The sequence below is a fragment of the Octopus bimaculoides genome, chromosome 1 (assembly GCF_046866305.1).
Source record: "Octopus bimaculoides isolate indiv1 chromosome 1, ASM4686630v1, whole genome shotgun sequence".
Taxonomy (NCBI): Eukaryota; Metazoa; Mollusca; class Cephalopoda; order Octopoda; family Octopodidae; genus Octopus; species Octopus bimaculoides.
In genome coordinates, this window is record NC_142928.1 from 95,148,607 (window position 1) to 95,174,160 (window position 25,554).

Here is a 25,554-nt window from a genome sequence, read left to right on the forward strand (position 1 = left end):
ATCATATAATGGTTCTGAAAGGACAGACATAATCTTTTAAGAACATTTTAGAACTTTGACAAGGATAAACAGTGAAGCACTTGTCAATTAATTAAAACATCTGGATAGTTTCAATGAAGTAGATTTATAAAACATGATGGAAAATAACGCTAATTAAATAAAAACTTTCAATCTAAATATCATAAATATGAGGAAAGTAACTGTATAGGAGTTCCATTGCTGGTTTCACTTTGTATGGTTTATGTATTAAGATATAATTAGTTCTTCTCCTTCAAGCTATTCAAGATGCAGCATCAACAATCTATGATACTGCAAAGCTTCATATTGTATTGTATATACATATGATGCTAATAATATGGCACAATGCTACTCTTGTTGAAGTCTAATTATCTGTATATTTTTAAATGGGTATTAGCATTATACAAATATATAATGCAATATAAAACTTCAAAGCAATACAAATGCCTTATCAAACCTTTGATGACTTTGATTACAATTTTAACTGAAGTCATAAAAATCATGCTCTGCCTGGATTTGAAATTCATCAGATCATTATTGAAAGTTTTAATGGAATGCCAATTACATCTAAAAACGTGGAATCAGCCATGAAGTTTGATAGTGCTCTAGAATTAAACAATTTGTCAATAAGAGTTTATGGTACTTATTTCCCCATGAATTCTTGTCATGTGTGACATGTGTATCTGTCTATACATATGTGAAACACAGCCTTATAAAACACTCTCAAATGATTAAAATGGAAATCGATTCAAAAGTATGCTACATTCTTAGACCTTGCTGTCTGTGTGGAGCAAAAGAACTACAGGTTCAAAAATAAAAATCATTAACACAAAAAAGGTGTTACACCAAATGAACATGTAAAGAAGGGATAGTGTTTTTTTTCTGTTGGCTGTTGATTGCAGTAAAGATGTTTAATTTTTCAGTCACACTACGAGTTGCATTTTGTACCTTGTATGTTGTAGGCTCTTGCTTGTGTTGCAATATTTAACTTGATGATAGAGTTATTGATACCACTGTCTTTCAGATATCAGATCAGTTTCAGTAACAATGTTGGGTTCTTCATTCTTTTGTTTCTGAATGTACAGAGGTATTGCATAAAGTGGGCCTTATATGTATTTATTGTGAGCCTGATATACATTTTGATGGTGTCTCTGCTGTTGCATACTTCAACCATAAGTTCTTTACACAGCCATCTATATTCGAAAGGTGATTGTGACCAGTCACTGCAACAAGTCTAACTGAGCTTGGTTTGACTTGTTAGTGAATATGTTGTTTTGTTGTGGTTCAATATTTGGGATTCTATGTTGCCAAGGCAGTTAAAGCTGACCTTGAAAGTGCACTTATCGAATATTTTATCATATGTATATAATCGAGGGAAGTTCTTTCTGTTGAGGGAAAAGTAGTATTCAGCAATATTGATATAGATAATTACCACTGGATGTTTCCTTTCCCTAATCAATCTTCTGAACCAAAAATAGTTAGCATAGACTTCTTTGTGTTTAGGAGAGTACAAGTTGTGAGGCTCAACTTATTAAATTACTGAAAATAATGCTCTAATAGTAATGAATTTAAAGAAATGAAAAAAATTTGTCATAGTATTGGTAAGCCTTCTCCTGATACCATGAAAACCACTAACAAGGGTTACAGACCTGGTTTATTACAAACAGGCTTGCTAAAGGTGCTATTTACTACCTTTCTTTAAAAGTTACTTACAACTAAAAACAAAAAAAGAAAGAAAAAATTCGTGCTTCTAAGTAGTCCATGATTTTTTCCTTATTTATGCTGACATGATATTTCTACCTACTTGTACATGTATGTGTGTTTATATATCTATAGTATATGAAGTTGTATTTCATTATGTTTGTAATAACTACTCTGCTTAGGTGCATATGTATGTAGACTAATTTTAGTGAGAGTGAAATTGGAAAAATAAAGTTCAAAAGTAAAAATGCCAACTCATATGTACATACATATACATTTTTATCATAAGAAAGAGTTTTAATTTGATGCCATGCATGCATTCCTTAAAAGATACATTTTTCCGTATGAATTACATTTTTTATTCTTATGTGAATAATCTAGTCTTTCTGGATGAATATAACATTCCAAATCACCATAAATCTTTCCATTGGATATTTGATTTTATGTTATTTTTGTTTGATTTATTATCACAAAAAGCTTTATATCTATTTTATATGATTTGATGAAGTTGTAGAAATGTTTTAATGTCATCAGTCATGGATGCTATACAACTAAGTAACTGTTTAGCTTTTTAAGTATGTATAGTTGATTTTGAAATTTTTATATATCTTCAAATGATATATTCTCATTGCATAGAGAGGCACAGTATATTTCCTAGGGCAGTGTAAGTGTAACAGTTCAGTCTTGTATCAAGTAGATCAATATTGAAAATATTAGCTTACAACTTCATGAATAATACTCTCTTTTCAGTTAACAAAGCAGAATATGATTAACCCATCATCATGAAATTTGTAAGATGCAATCAGAATAAGGTCTTATTAATTAGTTGGACAATTTTTCAGTAATCATCTTCTCTGAAACTTTGTCTCATTCTTCAGCACTGAATGTTTGGTTTATTAAGTCATCTTTTTGATAATCAATCTGCAACTATTTCTGTTTATTGTCACTTACAACACTGCACACTATGAATGACAGATTGAGATGTTAGAGATAAATTTTTCAATTATTATGACAAAGGTAAAGTAGTATATCAAAAAGAAAATTATCTGAGATATATACTGTTGCTATTAAAATTTAGAAATTATATGAAAAAATGTGTGCAAGGTACAGGTATTTGTTTCAGTTATCAAATATTGTGCCACATTCATTTGGAACAAAACAAATCTTATTGCATCTTTATATGATTTAAGGAAGAAAGGCGTAACATTCAAATTGACATATGATTGTTAACAGTTTTAATGAGGTGAAACAAGTAATTAAGTCCATAGAACTCATATATCACAATGAAAATTTGTATTAATCTTGACAGTAGATGTATGAAAATGGAGTTAAACATCCATTAGTTCCTGCATTGATAGAAAAATTGCTTGAAATAATTTTACCGTAACATATACATTGTAATTTGGTACAAAAGTGCTAGGATAAGGCTTTCTTTTCTAAATAAGTCATTCCTTTAGAAGCTAGTATTTCCATTACACATTATGTGTCTCTGACAAGGATCCAAGTGGCAGCATACATGTGAATTAATTTCCATTTTATTTGACACTATTTTATAAAGCAGTGTTTCATATATATTTATAGACAGAAACATGTGAGACAAAAATGTACATAAAGTATATGTTATAAAATAAGAAGAAAATAAATATGTTGTACAAAATACAGCAGTGTTCTCTGCAGCAGTTTGCAATAGAGCTATTCTATGTTTTGCTAAGTTGGGCCTTATTTGACTATTGTGCTTACAGCTAAACTATATCTGGAATAAGATAGTAGAATCCCATATCTTTGTCAAATTTTTTTGAGTTTATCTAATTGCTGGATGCTTAGAAGTTTTAAATAGACTGATGAACACAGAACACAGTTCAGAAATATTTACCTGTAATATGTTTCAGATTGGCATTTGCAAAGTCCCAAATCTTCTTCTGTGCATAGATTTGCATATTTTGAATTGGAAGTACTGTTGATTTACTCAAAGTAGCAAAGAACAGCATCACATAAGCATTTATCAACTGGGGACTGCAAAAGAGAGAATGCAATTAAGATTAAAGTAAATACCAGGTGAATGTAATATCATTAACAGATCGTAGATTAAGCAAGCAGTTACTGTCTTGAAAATTTAAAAGCTGATTTGGTAGACACTGCGGTGATAAATATGTTTGATATACACATTCTGATTGTTATTCTGAAAGATATACTGATTTGTTTGATGTTTCATGACTTATCTCAACTAAAATATAAGAGCAATGATGATAAGGCATCGGGGATGATATTAACTTTTGTATTTCTGACTATTACTTGCACAATAAACATGAATAAGACCAGTGAGTCAGTGAGAAAATCTATTTATTTAAGGTTCTATAATTTTTGTGACAGTGTAATTATAGAAAACATGCAAAGATTGAATGAAAAAACTGTTGCTAATATCAAAAAATTTTCACATACTTGGCAACTTTCTGCAGTAAATCTTTTTCTGTGATGTTGGTGAGCATTTCAGTAAATAAATCTATTGAGATGTTACTATTAACTCCCAATACAAATTTGGGAGGTTTCATGACCAATTCAGAAATCAAAACCTGTAATTCCATTTGAGAATTTGCATATGCTGTGTAGTCCACTGGTATCTGTTGGCCATATGAGTAATTTGCTAGCTGCATATACTGAAAAGATCAGATGAAATAAATAGATAAATAAATCATTGAAAACGACATTTGAATATATCTGTATGAGCATTGTATAACGGTATAAACAGATATCTATTATATACTGAGTACATTATTGATGAAATATTTAAAGTGTGGACGATAAAAAATCTAATTAGAAACAAATGAATGACAAGGAAAATTGATATCAATTAATGTCTAATGTACTACAAATTTGTTTCTGCTAGGTATGGAATACAACAGCATTTCTGTTTTATTCTTATCACAGATGTGAAACTGAAGCACATATCTTACAATACTTCCTGAAGTAGTAAAATAGGAATCATGTATAATTGTAGAATAATGCATTTTTCTGATGCAGGAAAACAAATTTATTAGAAATTATATCTAGAGAGCCAACCTTCCTCAAGAAAATCCTTAAATAAGTGGCCTATTCTGGATTTGTTGAGAAACATGTTTTGTGATGTAGTATATTGTCAGTGGAAATTGCTCATGTAGTGCATTCAACACCTTTCATTTTTGTAATTCTTTAATGCAGAAGTAGTAAGATCATTAAAAAAAGCAGCATATAAGGAGAGCAAAGCAGTAGAAATGTGGCAGATTTGGGAATTCTCCTCTCAACCATTAGTCTCCAGATTAAATTAGTATATGATTACAATAACTTAAATTACTGTCAGAAATTTCTGACATTGATATTTACTTCTTGAGTATGTATATACAATATAAATTTTACCATTACAAACACAACATAATTAAAAGCAAAAAAACATCTTGAAAATGATTTCTCTCATTTTATCAAGGACATTGTGAATAGATCTTCAAGAATACATTGTAATGAGTTATTGACTTTATGGTATTTAGAGTAGTTTCAGGTTCACATTCTCAGGAAGAAAATTAAAGGGACATAGATATATTATCTAACTTATATAAGAGCTATGCAGAAAGTAAACGAGAGATTTTTAGAAATGAATTTCTTTGAACTTTATCTAATGAAAGAACACTAGTTCACTGAGTGAATTTAACCAGTGTAGGAATGGATGCATGTTGAAACAAAATATTTTGTTGTTAATAAAAGGGAATGTAACTGGTGTTTTATTAATAAAAAAGTTACTATATTTCTATAAGATAATACAGTAATATACTTGATTAATGATGAAATAGATGTGGTAGATAACAAAGCTAAAGAATATTTAAAATATTACCATTTCCATAAGACTGCTGAAGCCAGGAAGTGTTTTATTTACTTGTTGTAAGAGTTTTGCATAATCAGTTGCTGCTATCATTTGACATGCAGATTGTATATTCCTTGGATCATTGATGGATGGGAACAACTTTTGGAAAAGAGTTGCATTCTCACATATCTTTACCCATAAAGTTTCATCTTCAATAAATGGTAGAATCTGATGCAATAAAAAACAGAGGAATATGAAAGAATTTATAACATAGTGTAGACTTAAATTTTGTTTACTCCCTGTAAACGATAATAATGCTCAAGTTGTCTTCTGACAACATACTACTTGACAATCAACAGTGGTTTGTTTATCTTCCTGTAATTATGCAGTTCAACAAAAGAAACGAGTGGAATAACTGCCAGAATTAAAGAAAAAAAAACACTACTGAGGTTGATTTGTTTGCCAAAACACTTTGACACAGTGCTCCAACATGACCTCAGTCCATTCACTCATAATGTTATAACTGAAAAATAACAGTTAAAGAAAGAAAAGTTAATATGTATGTATCATTTGTGTGGAAAATATCTACTTACTCTTTCTGGATTGGTAAATATGTCTATAGCAGATGCAACCAATTTTGAAGCAACTTCAGGTGTAATTTCTACCAGTCCAAGCAATTTCCTTAATTCTGGAAACTGTATGTATTGATACATATTGAATGTATCTAATCCTGGAAGAAAAGAAGGAATAACATAAGAGTTCTGAAAGAAGAAACAACGTTTCAATAAGAGCAGATTTATAACAGCAGATGGTGATATCTGGTGAAATATTATTCAACTGAATAATACATCTGGATGGTTTTAATGAAGCAGGTATATCAGAGAATCAAATTTAATAAACACAGTCATTTTAAATATCTTAATTGAGTTGATTAGTGAGTGCACAAATATCACTCCTTTGGTCTTCATTTGTACGTTTCATGATCTGAGATATGAAAATATCTGTATTCCATATGCAATATTGTTAATCTGTTTGGCAAAAATGCTCTGTATTTGTGTTTATAGTTTTCACTTTTGTAAGCTATTCTGTAATTGGTGATAGATGGGGGTTATGCAATAACTTGCAGAATAAGTTGATGAGATGATTTGTTTATAGAGTTGAAATGTTTGTGTTGTATATTAGCTCATTCCATTAGTGAAATTGACATTACCTGTACAGGTGCATGGCGGGAAACATGTCAGACATCAAAGTGATTAAAGAGCAATGTGGAATGAAGTGTTTTGCTCAAGAACAACACTATATCACCAATCTGGGAATGAAAACCTTGACCTCCTGATAGTAAGAGCAGCACACTAACCACTAGGACAATACAATCTGTACAATAGAAGTAGTCAGACTGTCTGTGGAATTTTTGATTTTCTCAGACTGTTGCATGTTTAAAAGTTTCAAATAGATTAAAGAACAATGAATAATGCTCAAGAATACATACCTACAATACGTTTTAGATTGGGAATTAAAAATTCCAAAACCTTCTGTTCTATATAGACTTTCATATTTTGATCTGGAATTCCTGTTATATTCAATGTAGCCAAGAATTGCATTACATAACCATTGATTATCTGAGGACTGAAAAAGAGGAAATGCATTGAGAATTAAATTGATGAATATTCTAGAATTGAAGTATTTCATTTAAAAAATAAGCAATAAAGATGTATGAAGTTGTGAAAATCAGTTAGAATAAGTAAAGCTAAATTTCCTTGATATAGTGTTTCTGATTTGTATTGTAAACAACGTACAGGATGTATTAGAGAATATTTGTTCTGTTCTGAACTCAGTTTTAGAGTAATGGAATAAAACATTTTGTGGATGATATTATAAATGATACATATATGTATATACGCTGTCTGGGGGCATGGTGGTTATAGATGAGGGCTATATATGTGTGTGTGAATATATATATATATGTATAAAGAAAGAAAAGGATAAAGAGACCAATGGCAAAGTTAGAATTATATTTTATGGATAAAGTCTTACAGCTGTTTCAGGGAAAATCCAATGTATCCTTTCATCGGAGACGGTAATAGTAGAAGAATGGATTATTACATCTATGAGAGGAGATTTGTAGTAAGAAGTGAGAGCGATCTTTACGGTTTGGTTCACTCCAATACCCTTCATAACCTTTATATATATATATATATATATATATATATATATATATATATATATATATATATATATATATATATATATATATATATGTGTATATATATATATATATATATATATATATATATACATACAAATGTAGGCATGTGCATATGTATGGATGTATGTATGTACATCATCTTACCATTAGTTCCACAAGAAATATGAATATTGGAAGAGAGTTTTACTGGGTAAATATATATAACAATTTCTCATTTTCAGAAGTGTGTTTATGGGAAAATGCAAAGAAAGAATAAAGAAAATGCTGAAAATATTTTAAAAAATACTTTTACATACTTGGCAAGTTTTTGCAGTAAATCCTGTGTGTTGTTGGTGAGCATTTCAGTAAATAAATCTATTGAGAAGTTATGATTAACTCCCCATACAAATTTGGGAGGATTCATGACCAATTCAGAAATCAAAACCTGTAATTTCACTTGAGTATTTGCATATGTTGTGTAGTTTACTGATAGCTGTTGACCATATGAGTAAGTTGCTAGCTGCATATACTGAAAAGATCAGATGAAAGTGATAGATAAATAAATCATTGAAAATGATATTTGAATATATCTGTATGAGCATTGTATAATGGTATAAACAGGTATCTATTATATACTGAGTAAGTTATTGATGAAATATTTAAAGTGTGGACGATTAAAAATCTAACTAGAAACTAATAAATGATGAGGAAATCTGATATTAATCCATGACTTATATACACTATTTTCTTTTCTGCTAAGTATGGAATACAACAGCAAACTTATATTTCGTCTGTATTCTAATGATTAAAAACTGAGTAATATCGAATTTATCTCTGGGAAATATATGACCTACAAAAGTTTAAGAGGTGTTTTTATAATTGGACTTCATCAAATCATGTCAGATGAAGGAGAAAAAAATTTCAGTAAGTTAATTTAGTCAATATGGGATTGGAAACATGTTGAGATTTTGTTGATACTAGAAAAACATGACAACTGTTTTATTAGCAAATTATTTAAAATGTTTTTACAAAACATTGAAGTAATACACAGTAAGCATTATTAATGATAAAACAGGTGCAAGAGACAGAAAACAAAGAATATTTTAAAAATTACCATTTCCAAAAGACTGCTGAAACCAGGAATTGTTTCATTTACTTGTTGTAAGAGTTTTTTAAAATCAATTGCTGTTATCACTTGACATGCAGATTGTATACTGCTGTTATCTTTAAAGTATGGGAATAGGTTTTTGAAAACAGTTGAATTGTAACATATATTTTCCCATAAAGTTTCATCATGAATAAATGGTAGAAGCTGATGGAATACAAAGTGAAGAAACATGAAAGAATTTATAACATATTTTAGATTAAAGTTTTAGTTACTTTCTGTAATCATTTACAATGGTCAAATTATCTTCACATATAGATCAAATGGTTGTAGACATGGCTGTGTAGTTAAAGAGTTTAGTTGACAACCATATTGCTTCATGTTTTATTCCTTTATTCCATAATCATTATGAATGTTCTTCAACTGAGTTTTTCTTAACCTCTTGAGATCTATACTTCAATAACAACTCAACCCTGTTACCAGAATTGCGCACACATACACACACATATACATATGTACAGATGTTTATGTGTCTTCATATTGTGTGTATATATATATGTACAGTGTTTCCATGTATCTTCATATTGTCACCTTGTTACCAGAAGCAGAGACAATGTTTACGTTTCTATCAAGTAAGGCATCATGTCACTCTTCAGTTTTGTCATTTGTGAAAACCAAGGGAATAAGCAATTATCTTATTCAAAAACAAGCAAGTTTTTGCCCGCAGGGAGGTCATCAAACCATAAAATACTGCCTCAGAGACTCTCATCCAACCCATGCCAGCATGGAAAAAGTGAACATAAAAATACTGCTGTTGATGTTGATGAAACGTTTATATAATGTTTGTAACTCCTATATGTTCAATGTATAGCCAATAAGATGTAGATTTTTTTAATGTTACAGAAAATATATTACATATATTTGTGCTTTATTTTTCAATTTTTGTATAAACTAAATTTTCCAGGGACAATAAGTAGTGTTACATAAATTTTTCAAAATTGATTAAAAGTTTTCAATCACCATAATTCATTTACTAGTTACTAATAACATGAATGTCTGTCCACTAATTTTTTTCAAAATTTGAAGTAAAAAAAAATAAAACCTAAACATTCATTGCTGTATATTTCTGAATAATGATAGTAACAACAAGAAAATAATTGTTTATTGACTCCATATTTCTGTGTAAGATATCTACTTACTCTTTGCGGGTTGATAAGTATGTTCAGACCAGACTCAAACAATGCTGATGCAGTATCTGGTGAAATTTGAACCAATACAAAAAGATTCTTTAATTCTACTGATTGTATGTATTGAGACACGTTGAATGTATTTGTTTCTGAAAGAAAGCAAGAATAATGTAAGCATTCTAAAAAAACTACTGTCTTTTATAATATTTATAATATAAAATGATGGAAACTGGTGTTTATCAGTTGATTAAAACATCTGTACAGTTTTAAGGAAGAAGACATATGAAAGAAAATATTTAATAATAGAAAGTAATAGTAATTTATTTAAGACCTTTATTTTAAGTATGTCAAACATATGGATGATTAACTGCACAAAATTTCCATTGCTGACCTCACTTACTTTGTTTGTGTTGTGAGATAAGGAAAGCAACTGTTGTTTTTAAGTTGACTCTTTATAGTATAATAATTTATCTGCTAGATGAAGTTTGTCTAAATTTGACTGCTGTGTTTATGGTTAAGGCATATGAAAAATACAATAGCAGTAGTCAAAATTATAGTAGAAAATTATCTCTAGTTTATGAGTCTTTAGAAAAATAAAGTCGATTAAAGAACAAAAAATACTGCTTGTCAATACATACCTACAATAGGATTTAGATTGGCAATTAAAAATTCCATAACCTTCTGTTCTATATAGACTTGCATGTCCATTTGTGATGGAAGTCCCATTGATTTACTCAGTATAGCAAAGAATTGCATTACATAACTACCCATTACCTGAGGACTGAAAAAGAGACAGAGTGGTGGAAATTAAAACATTCATTAGATGAATATAATAGGAACAAAGGACTTAATATCAAATAAGTAATAAGAGTGATGAGTAGCAGAATTGTTACGACATCAGAATAAATATTTTGCAGCATTTCTGATGACATTATGTTCTGAGTTAAAATGCTGCTGGGATGACTTTGCCTTTTGTCCTTTCGGGGGTTGATAAAATAAATACCAGTTGAGAACTGGGTTGATGTAATTGGCTTATCTCCTCCCCTGAAATTTCTGGCCTTGTACCAACATTTGAAACCAATATTGAATAGGTAATAATGAATTTTGAGAATGCTAAATTGATTTGTTAGGTCTTGTTTGAGTTTGATTTATATTCTCTGGTTCTTGTTCTGAAAGCTGAAGTGCACTGTTTAGAAAATTTGTATTATTTTCTGAATTAAATTATTGGTGTAACAAATAGAAGGTATTGTGAGTGATATTAAATTATGAATATATGAATATTTGTTGCAAAGGAAACATGAATAGGAATAGAGTTTAAGTGGATATATGTAACTATAAATTGATATGATGACTTGTTTCTTAATGCTGTGGTGAGAACATTATGAAATGCATGAGTTGTGAGATACTCCTATTTTCTCCAAATAAATATTTCTTCATGATCTTTTTATAAAGTTGACGATAAGACATTTGAAATTCTGTAGTCTAGTTTGTTTGAAATTACCTTTACTAATTGACTGTTGCAGTATTCAACAAAATGATCTCTGTTTGAGTGAGAAGTGTTTAATTCTACGTTTCAACTAATTATTTAGTCAACTATCAATAATGAAGGGCAATTCTATTATCATAAATTTAATAATCCCTATCCTTTTAAAATGTTTATAAATAAGATTATCTTGTATTTTATATACTGAATGATTTCATATCTGTGTTGTTATGAATGTTTCAATTAAAGTAAATCAGATTTTTTTTATATATTTGACAGTGAAGTACAATTGATGTGTACATTGTTTTAGTAAATTATATATGTATAGCTTCTGTATTATTTAATGCTTGTAAACATCATAAATTGCATTGTGCATACTATTAAGCATTGGTTTTAAGTATATTATATATATATTTTCAAGTATTTAGTTCAAAGAGGAACAGCAGTGCTTATAGCATTTTTTCTATACTTTGAAAGCATTCTTGGGACAAAAGCTTTGACAAAGAGTTTAGCATGAATTTTATCAAAAGGAGGGAGTCAGAAAAGATAAAAAAAAAAATAGAATAGTACACTGAGTATTTGTTCAGAAGTGCAGGAACTGTTGCAACAGAGCTAATGATTAAGTGATTATATAGTGATTATAGTGTGTCAGTAGGTGAAAGATGGCTAATCTGTTCCATGGTTTGTTTTCTCAATGCTGCCAAAAATGGTTTTTAATCAGCCATGCCTGCAGAAAGTGCAGGCTTTCAGAGACTTGTGAGATTGATGACATTCTGCTAAATTATTTTAAATTGATGACTGCAGTTAAGACATTCATCAGGGAGGGGATTTCAGAGGGATGAAGAGGAAGAACTGGGTGTGGTAGTTAGTTCAAAAGTTGTGAGGTTGGACACAATGTGGGTGATCAGAGGAAGAGAACTGTTTGAATCAAGAGTTCCTGAGTAGAAGTAGCACAAGATGTGCCAGCTCTTAGGAGCATGGACCATTATAGTATTGCCAGAAAAGGGCAAAGAAAAATAGACAGCATATCTGTGGAAAGATCAAAGGCTGAGGTATATCTGTAAGTGATGTTATGCTAATCAGTTTAACCAACTTTCCCTGGATGTAATTTAGAATATTTTTGTAGAGGCAGCACTATCCCAAATAGTAATCGTTTGTCTCACTTGAGCTTTGTAGAAGGTTGGCAGTTTTAGGGTGATGAAATATTTTATATCTTTAAAGACAAAATTCAGTCTTTGAGGTACAGTCCAAACTATGTTAGGGATGTGCATTGACTATGAGAAATCCTCAATAATAATAAGGCCTAGTATTTGGAACAATCATTATGATCTAGTTGCCTACTGTTATTGTTTAAGAGGGGTGAAGTAAGATGATGTTTTCTTGGGATGAGCAGTGCTTGTGTCTTTTTTTTTTTCCTATTGAAGAAGATAAAATAAATATGTCACAACTGAAAGATATTTCTGTGAAACATTTCTCTGCAAGTCAACATAACACTAGTACAGATATATTCTTTTATTTTTTTTACTTGTTTCAGTCATTTGACTGCTTCCATGTTGGAGTACCACCTTTAGTTGACGAAATCAACTCCAGGACTTATTTTTTGTAAGCCTAGTATTTATTTTATCGGTCTCTTTTTGCCGAACCACTAAGCTACGGGAATGTAAACACACCAACATCGGTTGTCAAGTGATGGTGGGGGGGAAAATACAGACACACAAACATACATATATATATATATACATATATATGACAGGCTTCTTTCAGTTTCTGTCTACCAAATCCACTCACAAGGCTTTGATCAGCACACAGCTACAGCAGAAGACACTTGCCCAAGGTACCATTCAGTGGGACTGAACCTGGAACTATGTGATTGGTAAGCAAGCTTCTTACCACACAGCCATGCCAACATGAACAACATTCTAATAGAGAATCTACAACAGTTTCAAAACAGATATTGTTTCTGGTCTTGAAAGAAAAACTTATCTTCTTTGATTCAGAGTTAGCAATGTTTAATGACTATTTAAAAAAAAACTAGTTCCCAGGTAATGTGTTCAGGTAAGAATTATTATTGTTTTAAAAACTTGTCTTGTATGTTGCCAAAGACTTTGATACTTTTTAAAATTTGATATATTCTTAGATATAAAAGGGAGAAAAGCATTCATAAAAAAATTTATTTAGAATAAATCACGAATATGAAAATCACAATATAAGTGAAGTAATGTTACAGATGTGTGTTTATCATGAGAGATTATCAAGAGAGATTATCAAGAGATTGTGAGGCTTGGTATTTATAATAAATTTAAGTATTATAGGTACCTGTAGTTCATCTATGGAGATAGTGAGGTACAAGACTCTTTCAGGAATATGTGGTGAGTGTCATTGTACAGTTAAAGAACATGAGTTTGATATTGTACATTAAAAGATATTCTTAAAGTGTCTGTTCATACATATAGTTGATATCTAGCATGAGTCCTGTGTGTGGAATATTATAAAGGAATAAAAACAAAGAGACTACAACCTTTATATGAGAGTGGTTGGTTGGCACTCTGTCGGTTTTGATGACAAGGGTTCCAGTTGATCCCATCAACGGAACAGCTTGCTCGAGAAATTAATGTGCAAGTGGCTGAGCACTCCACAGACACATGTACCCTTAATGTAGTTTTCAGGGAGATTCAGCGTGACACAGAGTGTGACAAGGCTGGCCCTTTGAAATACAGGTACAACAGAAACAGGAAGAGTGAGAGAAAGTTGCGGTGAAAGAGTACAGCAGGGTTCGCCACCATCCTCTGCTGGAGCCTTGTGGAACTTTAGGTGTTTTTGCTCAATAAACACTCACAATGCCTGGTCTGGGAATCGAAACCGTGATCCTACGACCGCGAGTCCGCTGCCCTAACCCCTGGGCCATTGTGCCTCCACTATATGAGAGTAGCTAGATATGACAGCAAGTATTGCACTGAAGGGAGAGAGTGGAAGGAAGCATTACTAAACCTTAAAATATAGCAGAGTTGATAGTGTAAGAGTTGGAGATGCAGCAATGGTGTGAATTGATGAGAAGCTTCCAATTCAAGAATTGTAAAACGAATGGAAATCATAGATGATAATGAATATGGTCAATCTTGAAATAAGTTCTGATAATTGTTTTAAATGCCAACTACTACAAAATCTTAATGACGGTATGTGGGGAAATCTTAGGTTTAGATAAAAGTTATAAATTTTTAACATACTTGGCAAGTTTCGCAAGTAAGTCTTCTCCTGTTATGTTGATAAAATATTTGTTAAAGGAATCCAATGTCAAATTTGTGTTATCATTCCATATGAATTTTGGAGGCTGCATCACCAAATAACCAATTAATGATTCCAGTTTCTTTCTAGACATCTCATATGCTGTGTAGTTTACTGAAAGTTTTTCACTCAATGTACCATTTTCAAAAAGTTTAAACTGAAAATATTAGTTTATAAATATATAAGGTAACATTCTTATCATTAATAGCAAGAAAAAATTATAAACAAAGTTTCATAGCACTTAACTGGGTAATTGAAATATTATATTTCAATTGTTTATATTTCTGTAGCAAAAGAATTATACTAGAATCAGATCAATAAGAAAATATTTGAAATACATTCTATTTTCATCTAGGAATCTTCAAATCAGAGTAGCTTAGTCTTAAGATACAAAATAGCATTAATCTATCTGTCTGTCTGTCTGTCTGTTTGTCTATCTAGGTCGTCCCTCAGGACACCCCAAGACTGTTTCCACATGTTTTCCCCATTCATCTCAATCTTCCATAATGGTCCTCAACTCCTGTATCCCTTCCATACCAGGATCATGTTGAGACAAAGTGGGTATTGTAAAAAAGGAAAACAAAAGGGGTTTCACATTATATACCGTGTATCTATAAAACATTGAAGTTATACATTTGATTAATGATGAAATAAAGGTGGTGAGCTGAAAGAATCATTAACACACTAGATAAACTGCTTAAGAGCATCTTTTCCAGTTTTAAGTTCTGAGTTCAAATTCCACCTAGGCCAACTTTGCCTTTCAACCTTTCAGAATTAATAAAATAAGTACTGTCAAGTATCTGGGTTGATGTAATCAGCTGAGCCTCCCTAAAATTTCAAGCCTTGTGCCTATAGTAGAAAGGATTAATGGTGAAATAAATTTAACAGGTAGCATAGAGAAGAATAATTAAAAGTTCACAAAATCTCACCATTTCCCAAAGACTGCTGAAACCAGGAAGTGTCTCCTCTAATTCTTGTAAGAGGTTTTCAAAGTTAACTGGTCCTATCAGGTCACATGCTGTTTGTATAGTGCTTTTATCTTTAAAGTATGGGAACAGTTTTTGGAAAAGAGTCATATTGTAACACATCTTTTCCCATAGAGTCTCATCTTCAATAAATGGTAGAAACTGTGGAGAAAATATACAACAGATATATTATAATCTAAATAATTTCAATATAAGTTAAAGATGTATCGATATAATAGTGCAGCTGCACTTATAAACTTAGTGAATTTTGATTGTCTTTAAGTAATATCGTGTTTGGTTGTCTTTTCTATATTATCTTTTTAAACCACTACTTTGCTTAACACATTAAAATATTAGTATATGAAACAAGTAACTGAAACACTTTTTAATATGAATGCTAATTTTATGCCAAGGCTCATAGTAAAAGACCTAGGGTATCATTTTTGCAGGTGTTGTGGATGAGTGATAAATCTGGAATACAAAGTAAATAGTATACCTGCCTAAACAAAAACAAACCAAAAACAACAATTTGTTACTGAACAGTTAGCTGGAGCCTTTGAAGTTTAGATCTTAAAAAGTTTAGGTCTCAAAAATACAATGATCAATATACTTGATAACATACTGTATTGCAGAGCATTCTAACTCCTCTTTGTGTTCATGAATCCCCACACCCTCATTCTAAAAGAAGTATACATAATAACAGTTTCTAAGAAATATGTTGATAGCATTTCATTATCTATTTAATGTTGTCATCAAATTGGCAAATACTCAAGTAAAAAAAAATCTGAGAGATCAATTCAGATAAATTCTATCAAAAGTATGAATTGATTTTTTAACATGTTCTTTCTCAACATTTCCCATGGACATTATCATGTTGAAGTCTTATCATTCTTATATTGAAATAAACTATCTGGTTTTGATAGTTTATTTCTTGTAACTATGTTGAATGTAGAACAGTGGTAAAAATGAAATAGGAATAAAAATAATAACATTTGATTTCATTTCTTTTTGTTAACAGACCAGTTTTATGGTGATAATTCTAGAAATTTTGATAGTTTATTCTTGATTTTGTTATCTGTTATTGTGGAAAGAAATATAGTCGTTTGTCTTGGATTCATTAAGAGTATTATTAATTTTACTTATTGGAAATGAAAATCAGATCATTTTCTTTCTTTTACACTACTTACCCTCTCAGGATTTATAAACATGTCTAAAGCAGTTGCAGCAAACAATGAAGAAATTTCTGGTGTAATTTCAACCTGCCCAAGAAGCTTCCTGAGTTCTGTAGAATTTATATACTCAAACATATTGAATGAACCAGATGCTGAAACAGAGTGTATTGAATATTTTTGATTTTAAAAATGTAACTGCACAATATTCTTATATGGAAACAAAGGAATATGAGCAAGAGTTAGTATCTGTGGTACATAATTTTGAAGTTGAACATAATTACTGACTACCAAAATATGATCAAATATATATAAAAAAATATATTTTAATGATATTGAATGAGAAGTACATTCAAAACTCAGTTTCTTTTCACTTTTATTTTAAGCTAATTTTGCATATCAACTTCGCCTTCCTGGCATTTGTGCCACTGGCACATGAAAAGACATTCGAGCAAGATTGTTCGCTGCCTTCCTGGCACTTGTGTCAGTGGCACGTGAAAAGACATTTGATCAAGATCGTTGCCAGTGCCGATGGACTGGCCCCTATGCAGGTGACACATAAAATACACCATTTCTAGTGTGGCCATCACCAGTACCGCCTGACTGGCCCTCGTGCCGGTGGCACGTAAAACACCCACTACACTCTTGGAGTGGTTGGCGTTAGGAAGGGCATCCAGCTGTAGAAACTCTGCCAAATCAGATTGGAGCCCGGTGTCGCCTCCTGGTCCACCAGTCCTCAGTCAAATCATCCAACCCATGCTAGCATGGAAAGCGGACATTAAACGACGATGATGATGATGATGATTGCCAGTTATCCACAAAGAATCAAAAGCTGATGAGGTCAATGCATGCTTATAAAAATCGTACCTTTGGAGACATGTGAAAAACTTCATCTAACAAGCAACATCAGAGTACTTCTACAAGGCGATCATACGAGCTTTTTAAGGTTGGTAATGAAATATTAACATTCAACTCAAATTACATGCAGTCAAATGATACTTTCTCTTAGGGATCTTATGGATAAAGTATTTCCTAATTTATATGTCAATTTCACTGATGTAAACTGGCAATGTGAAAGAGTTATACTAGCTCCAACTAATGAAATGTTTTATAAACTCAGTCATGAATTTCTTCAAAAGTTAACAGATATATTAGAAATGATTTTTCAATCAATTGACAACAGTTGATCAAGATCAGGTTGTTCAATACCCTGTTGAATTTCTGAACACATTTAAACCCACTGGGATGCCACCACATAACTTGACACTAAAACTGGGCGCTCCCATTATGTTGCTTAGGAATCTTGACTCATCTCACCTGTTGCTTGCTCACATGTTGGAAGCAGCAACAATTTATTCATTTTGACACAAACAGAAAATTACACAATGTATATTATTTGCCCTGAGGTGCTTCAACATTGACAGATTTTCAGTTTGAAATTCTATTATCATTACAATTTGGATATTTTTCAATAAAATATAGATATTTTGAAATAATTATGAAAATATATCTTTATATTTGTTTACTAAACTGAATAAGAACAGCAGTAACTCAGGCAATGCTGGGCCATTCAGGTAGTATATATATATATATATATATATATATATATATATATATATACACACACCAGTGGGGTGGCATCATTTGAAGGCTAAAACAACGCAAAAATGCATTAGCAATATTTAACAGCATCTGATAGCCTAGTTGGTCACCTGGTCACGTGATATATATACATATATATATATGTATATGTGTGTGTGTATGTATATATATATATATATATGCATATATATATATATATATATATATATATATATATATATATATGTATATATATATATATATATATATATATATATATATATATATATATATATATATATATATATATATATATATATGTATGTATATATATATATATACATACATGTGATATATATTTACACATGCACATACATGTATGAAATTATATATATGTATAATTTCAAAGGAATTCAGGAAATACTTACCAGAAATAACTTCTAGATTTGCATTGATAAACTCAATGAATTTTTGTTCCACAAGAATATTGGTATTTTGCATTTCTAATCCAGTCATGTCACCAATCATTTCAATAATTTTCATTATATTTATCTCCAGTTTAGTACTAAAACAAAAGAAAAGATAAAAAGGGAATATATATTTTATATTAATTTATAGGAGACATATATTTTGTTCAGAAATGTTTTTTTGTACACTGACAAGTTTTACTTTAAGAGAAAGAATAAGCATTCCTCACAGGTATTTCTAATGTAGCCAAATATCATCGTGAACATTTCTGCTCTAAATAATCTAGAATTCATTAAAGGTTATTAAATCTTGAAGGTGATTATCACCTGAAGTAGTTGTATCATACGGTTTATCTTTTATGTTATAAAGAATGCGTATAAGTTAAGTTTATCTTTAAGCTAGAGATGAAAAAAAAAAGAAATTCTTTCGGCAGCATATGACCAATCATATAACTTTGACTATAAACATATTTTTCCAACTTATTGTCATTACAATTCTTGTTTTAACATGTTTAACTCATAATTTTGAGCCTTCAATGCAACATGTCAGCACATTTCAATGTTGTATTATCTTGTCAGAGTCACATCTTTAAATCTAGCCTCACAACTTTCTCTATATCTTTTGTTGACCTTCATACGTTTTTTTACTACTAGACTTTCTTGAAAGCTCTAAGGTAAAATTTCATCAGTGATATTGTATTCATAGAGTATATAAAGAGTGATTTAAAAATTGGTCACTTTTTCAACATATACAACATAACATTATCTAAGAAAGTGTTATATTTCAGGATGGTCAATTTTTTTCTTTTTGACAAATAAACATACAACACATACATGATAAATTTGTTCTTCACTTTAGTTTTATTATTGTTCTAATTTTAGCGTCCTTTGTCCGAAATCTTTCATCACTGCTCCTGTGACATCTTCAATGACTGCCTATCTCAGAGACATGTGGGATAGTGAGTTGCTGAAGAGGTCACAGGAGGTGTGACAAAAGATTTCAAAGGACACTAAAATAACAATAACAATAAGAATAAGATCAATAATAAAGCTGAAGTGAAGAACAAGTGTATAATGTATGTGCTTATCTAAGAAACAAATTGTTAAAATCTTATATTATTTGATGGTTCATTTCTTAGGTTATTTTCAGATATGGGCTTCAACCAGAAGCTAGAAAGTGGAAAGTGGAAACAAGAATGTACTTTGGGTTACAACTTATATTTTTATTCCAAAAGATACCTCAAGAGAAAGCATAGGTGTCATATCCCTCTATCTTTATATCCCTCCAAAGTTTTTAGGTTTGAAACCTGCATAAATTAGAATTATTAGTTCATGATTTTAAACCTTGTTGCAATCCATTATTTTTAAACTGTTAAGTAAGACATATTACATTTCTTTCCTTTGTTTTATTGCAGAAAAATACTGTAGTTTATGATCTAGTGGAAAATTACATATCACAATAATTCAAGCAAAACCTTGATGGGAAACCCATTAAAAATTGGAAAAATTAAATGACTAGTTAAAGTCATAGATGTAATTCTTTGTACAAGGTGTATGTGTGTATGTGTTTATATACATGTATGATATATATACGTGTGTATGTATGTGTATGTATATATATATATATATATATATATATATAAATAAATATACATATATATATATATATATATATATATATATATATATATATATATATATATATATATATATATATATATATATATAGAGAGAGAGAGAGAGAGAGAGAGAGAGAGAGTTTATTGCCACTTTAATGTGGGTGTTCTCTAACAGATGATGATACTACTATTTTAAGCCCAGGAAAACACCTCATCCAGCTGGTTTATTCAGTGCACTTTCACACTCAATATTTATTGCAAGCAGGAGAGAATTTCTATCATCCTAGTTTCCAGACCACCAGACCATGTGATTTCGATCTTATTGGGCACTTGTTTGCCAGGCATGGCGGTAGTCTGACCTTGCTTACAATATATAAAAAATACAGTGTCATAAAATCACTGATTTTGTAAAACATTGTAAGGTGAACATCATAACACAGTAATCTTAAATGATGCGTTTATACAAAAAGATGAAAAAAAACCTTCCTTAATATTAATCAGACTCAAGGTGGTGAGCTGGCAGAATCATTAGCATGCTGGGCAAAATGCTTAGCTGCATTTCATCTGTTTCTACCTTCTGAGTTTAAATGTTGCCAAGGTCAACTTTACTTTTCCTCTTTTGCTGGCCTTGTGTGAATATTAATGAATATTTATCAAACTCCATTAAGGATACAAAGGAGCAGAAACCTATACTATAGGTAGCAAAATCTTGTGTGCTGATCAAAATAATGAGATAAATAAAAATGTTAGTTTTTAAAAAATTAGTGAATGTTATCAGTGCCTGGAATATAAAAATACACAGAAATAGCAAAAAAAAAAAAAAAAAATATTATTGATAATGTAGTGTCGCATACTCTTACCTTGATACCATTAACTCTTGTTCAAGTTCTTTTAGCTTTTTTTGTAATATTTCAAATGTATTTCCATAAGCTTTGGAATCCAACCAGTTGTTGTTTGAACTTATGAAGAATTGTGGGGGATTTTTTGTTAAAGAATCCATTAAATTTTGGAACTGGAACATTTCTTTAACAATTTCAAAGTAACTGACAGTTCTATGAATATTTTCTGGATCAGTTGTCAGGAGAACATACATCTACAAAGGAAAAAGACATATCTAGCATTTACTATTTAGAGCAACAATAATGAAGAAGAGAACAGCAAAACCAATAATTTCTAGTAGTTGTGCCTGTCACACATTTTAGTGTGTCATTAAATTGACCCAAGTACATGATACTTATAACATTCTCTTGTAAGAATTTATCTAAGTACATCTATATTAGTGAATCATCATCATCATCATCATCGTTTAACGTCCGCTTTCCATGCTAGCATGGGTTGGACGATTTGACTGAGGACTGGTGAAACCGGATGGCAACACCAGGCTCCAGTCTGATTTGGCAGAGTTTCTACAGCTGGATGCCCTTCCTAACGCCAACCACTCAGAGAGTGTAGTGGGTGCTTTTACGTGTCACCCGCACGAAAACGGCCACGCTCGAAATGGTGTCTTTTATGTGCCACCCGCACAAGCCAGTCCAGGGGCACTGGCAACGATCTCGCTCGAAAATCCTACAGGAGCCAGTCAGGCGGTACTGGCAACGGCCACGCTCAAAATGGTGCATCTCATGTGCCACCCGCACAAGAACCAGTCCAGGGGCACTGGCAACGATCTTACTTGGCTTGCCGGGTCTTCTCACGCACAGCCCATTTCCAAAGGTCTCGGTCCGTAGTCATCGCCTCGGTGAGGCCCAATGTACGAAGGTCTTGCCTCACCACCTCAGCCCAGGTCTTCCTGGGCCTACCTCTTCCACGGGTTCCCTCAACTGTTAGGGTGTGGCACTTTTTCACGCAGCTATCCTCCTCCATTCTCACCACATGTCCATACCAGCGCAATCGTCTCTCTTGCACGCCACAACTGATGCTTCTAATGTTCAGCTTTTCTCTCAAGATACTTACACTCTGACGGGTATTCACATTGACATTACACATCCAACGGAGCATACTGGCTTCATTCCTTGCGAGCTTACGTATGTCCTCAGCAGTTACAGCCCATGTTTCACTGCCATGTAGCATGGTTGTTCGTACGCATGCGTCATACAGTCTGCCTTTTACTCTGAGTGAGAGTCCCTTTGTCGCCAGCAGGGGTAAGAGCTCTCTAAACTTTGCCCAGGCTATTCTTATTCTAGCAGCTACACTTTCAGCGCACCCACCCCCACTACTAACTTGGTCGCCCAGATAGCGGAAGCTATCGACTACCTCTAGTTTTTCACCCTGGAATGAGATAGAAGTTGTTTCCTGTTTGTTTGCAGTCTTTATTGCACCTGAACATCTGCCACAAACAAAAACTAACTTGCTAGTTAACCTGCCTTTGATGTTGCTGCACCTCTTATGTGTCCATAGCTTGCACCGGGTACATCTTATAGAGTTACTACCTACTCCTTTTCTACATACTGAGCAGGGCCATCTACCTGAAGGGGTTTGTGTTTTATCTACCTTCCTACTTATTAGGATTTTGGTTTTAGCTAGGTTGACTCTAAGGCCCTTCAATTCTAGACCTTGCTTCCACACCTGAAACTTCTCCTCTAGTTCTGATAGTGACTCCGCAATTAGGGCAAGGTCATCAGCATAGAGGAGCTCCCAGGGGCAACCTGTCTTGAACTCCTCTGTGATTGCCTGGAGGACTATGGTAAATAATAGGGGGCTGAGGACGGAACCTTGGTGGACCCCTACCTCTACCCGGAATTCATTGCTGTACTCATTTCCAACCCTCACCTTACTGGCCGCATCTCTGTACATGGCTCGCACAGCTCTCACTAGCCATTCTTCTATCCCAAGTTTCCTCATTGACCACCAGATAAGGGATCGGGGGACCCTGTCAAAGGCTTTCTCCATGTCAACGAAAGCCAGGTACAGAGGTTTATCCTTGGCTAGGTATTTCTCTTGCAACTGTCTCACTAGAAATAAGGCATCAGTAGTGCTTTTACCTGGCACGAACCCAAACTGCATCTCATCTAAATTGATTCGCTCCCTAATTAGTTGGGCTATGACCCTCTCTGTAACTTTCATAACCTGATCTAACAGCTTGATGCCTCTGTAATTATTTGTATCTAAAGCGTCCCCTTTACCTTTGTAGCAGTTGACTATGATGCTGCTACACCAGTCATAGGGTATGACTCCTTCGTGTATCACCTGGTTCGTAATACGGGTGACTAGGCTATAGCCAACACTGCCAGATATTTTGAGCATCTCTGCAGTGATTCCTGATGGGCCGGGGGCTTTCCCGGTCTTCATACTCTTAATTGCTTTATCTACCCTGGTACTATCAACTCGGATAGCTGGTCCCTCTATTGGGTCGACATAAGGCAGGCTCTCTTTCTCCCATTCATTCTCTTTATTAAGCAATCTATCGTAGTGGCATCTCCAGACCTCTTTCTTTGCATCCTCATTTAATGCAAGCGTACCATCATCCATGCGAACACATTTCTCTCCTACAACATCACTATTCTCTCTCCTACACTGTCTTGCAACCCGAAATACCTCGAGTCTTTGGTCCTCACGGCGCAGAACATTGGCAAATCTTTCCTTATCTGCTTCCCCTCTGGCTAAATAAACCTGTCGCCTAGCCTCCCTTCTGGCACATTGGTACAATTCCCTGCTACCACCGTTCTTCCAGTCCTTCCAAGCTTGTTTCTTTTGTCTAATAGCCCTGTCTACCTCCTTGTTCCACCACCACGTTACTCTGGGTTGGGAGGGGACCTTACACCACCCACAAATCTGGTCGGTGGCTTTCAACAGGTTGTCCCGCAGAAATCTCCAATTGTCTTCCACGTTGTATGATGCTATATCCCCTTCTATTTCGTTAAATGCTTCAAGTAACTTGTCTCTAAGTCTCTGTCCGTTTGCAGGGTCTTTAAGCTTCCACACCCTTCTTCTCCAAGCCTGTCTAATTCTGGGCACCCATTTTGCCTTGATCCCAAAGTCGCTAACTACTAATCTATGTTGTGGGGTACATTCTTCGCCAGGGTAGGTTTTGGCATTTATAAGCCGCCCTCTTTCCCTATTTCTGGCGAGGATGTAGTCGATTTGGCTAGAGTGTCTGCCGGAGCGGTAGGTGACTAGGTGACTGGCAGGTTTCCTGAAGTTGGTATTGCAGACCATAAGATTGGTTGCATCACAGAACTCCAGCAGTCTGGTTCCCTCCTCGTTGCGGGAACCGAAGCCATAGCCTCCATGTATGCCATGGAAGCCCCCAGCACGACGTCCGACATGACCGTTGAAGTCTCCAGCCACAAAGAGAAGGTCCCTGTCACTCGTCGACGAGGTAGTTTGCAAGAGGGTGTCATAGAATTGGTCTTTCAGACCATCTGGTAGCCCAGGTTGAGGTGCATAGGCTGAGATGACAGTAGCTAATCTATGATGAAGCACTAGTCTGATCTTAAGTACTCTGTCACTTACTCTAACGACCTCGATTACCTTATCCACCCATTTCTCCGCTAGAAGTATTCCTACGCCCCCGACCCCGTCAGTGTTCCCTGCCCAGAAAATCTTGTACCTGTGTTCTTTGCCTGTGAGGAACCTTGCAGAACCTCCTCTCCATCTTACTTCCTGGATGCAGCACATATCTACGCATCTCCGTTCAAGCATCTCAACAATTTCACCAGATCTACCTTTCAGCGTGCCGACGTTGAGAGTGCCAATCCTAACAGTATGGGTGTTGGGGGTGTGGGCCTGTAGCCTGGGAAGAGGAAAAGCAGTGTCGTGTACCTGAAAAGAAAACTTGCAATTGGAAGAATTCATAAGCAAAACATTACCTACAACCTGCAAACATTTCTCAACCTTAATGCGCTACCCAAAGGTAGGGGAGAGGATGGCCAAGGCCACTAGATGGGTTCCGGGAGACAGCCGAGGTTGACAGGATGACAAAGGGATGAACTTCCGGTGGAGGGGTGGGATGACAGAGGAATGA

General features: G+C 33.2%; 1 protein-coding gene across 3 annotated transcripts in view; it reads right to left on the reverse strand.

The window, feature by feature from the left end:
- Nucleotides 1–25,554, reverse strand: part of LOC106873159 (uncharacterized) — a 329,246-nt gene that overhangs the window by 123,780 nt on the left and 179,912 nt on the right. For all 3 annotated transcript variants that reach the window (XM_089354161.1, XM_089354165.1, XM_089354155.1), the window contains exons 51-64: nt 21,452–21,684; nt 18,934–19,070; nt 16,943–17,079; nt 15,720–15,917; nt 14,733–14,947; nt 10,664–10,806; nt 10,038–10,174; nt 8,848–9,045; nt 8,051–8,262; nt 7,038–7,174; nt 6,142–6,278; nt 5,579–5,776; nt 4,159–4,373; nt 3,593–3,732 (exon numbers count right to left, since the gene is read on the reverse strand). In XM_089354161.1, the coding sequence (XP_089210287.1) occupies nt 3,593–3,732; nt 4,159–4,373; nt 5,579–5,776; nt 6,142–6,278; nt 7,038–7,174; nt 8,051–8,262; nt 8,848–9,045; nt 10,038–10,174; nt 10,664–10,806; nt 14,733–14,947; nt 15,720–15,917; nt 16,943–17,079; nt 18,934–19,070; nt 21,452–21,684 (2,437 nt within the window). The remainder of the gene's footprint in view (nt 1–3,592; nt 3,733–4,158; nt 4,374–5,578; nt 5,777–6,141; nt 6,279–7,037; nt 7,175–8,050; nt 8,263–8,847; nt 9,046–10,037; nt 10,175–10,663; nt 10,807–14,732; nt 14,948–15,719; nt 15,918–16,942; nt 17,080–18,933; nt 19,071–21,451; nt 21,685–25,554) is intronic.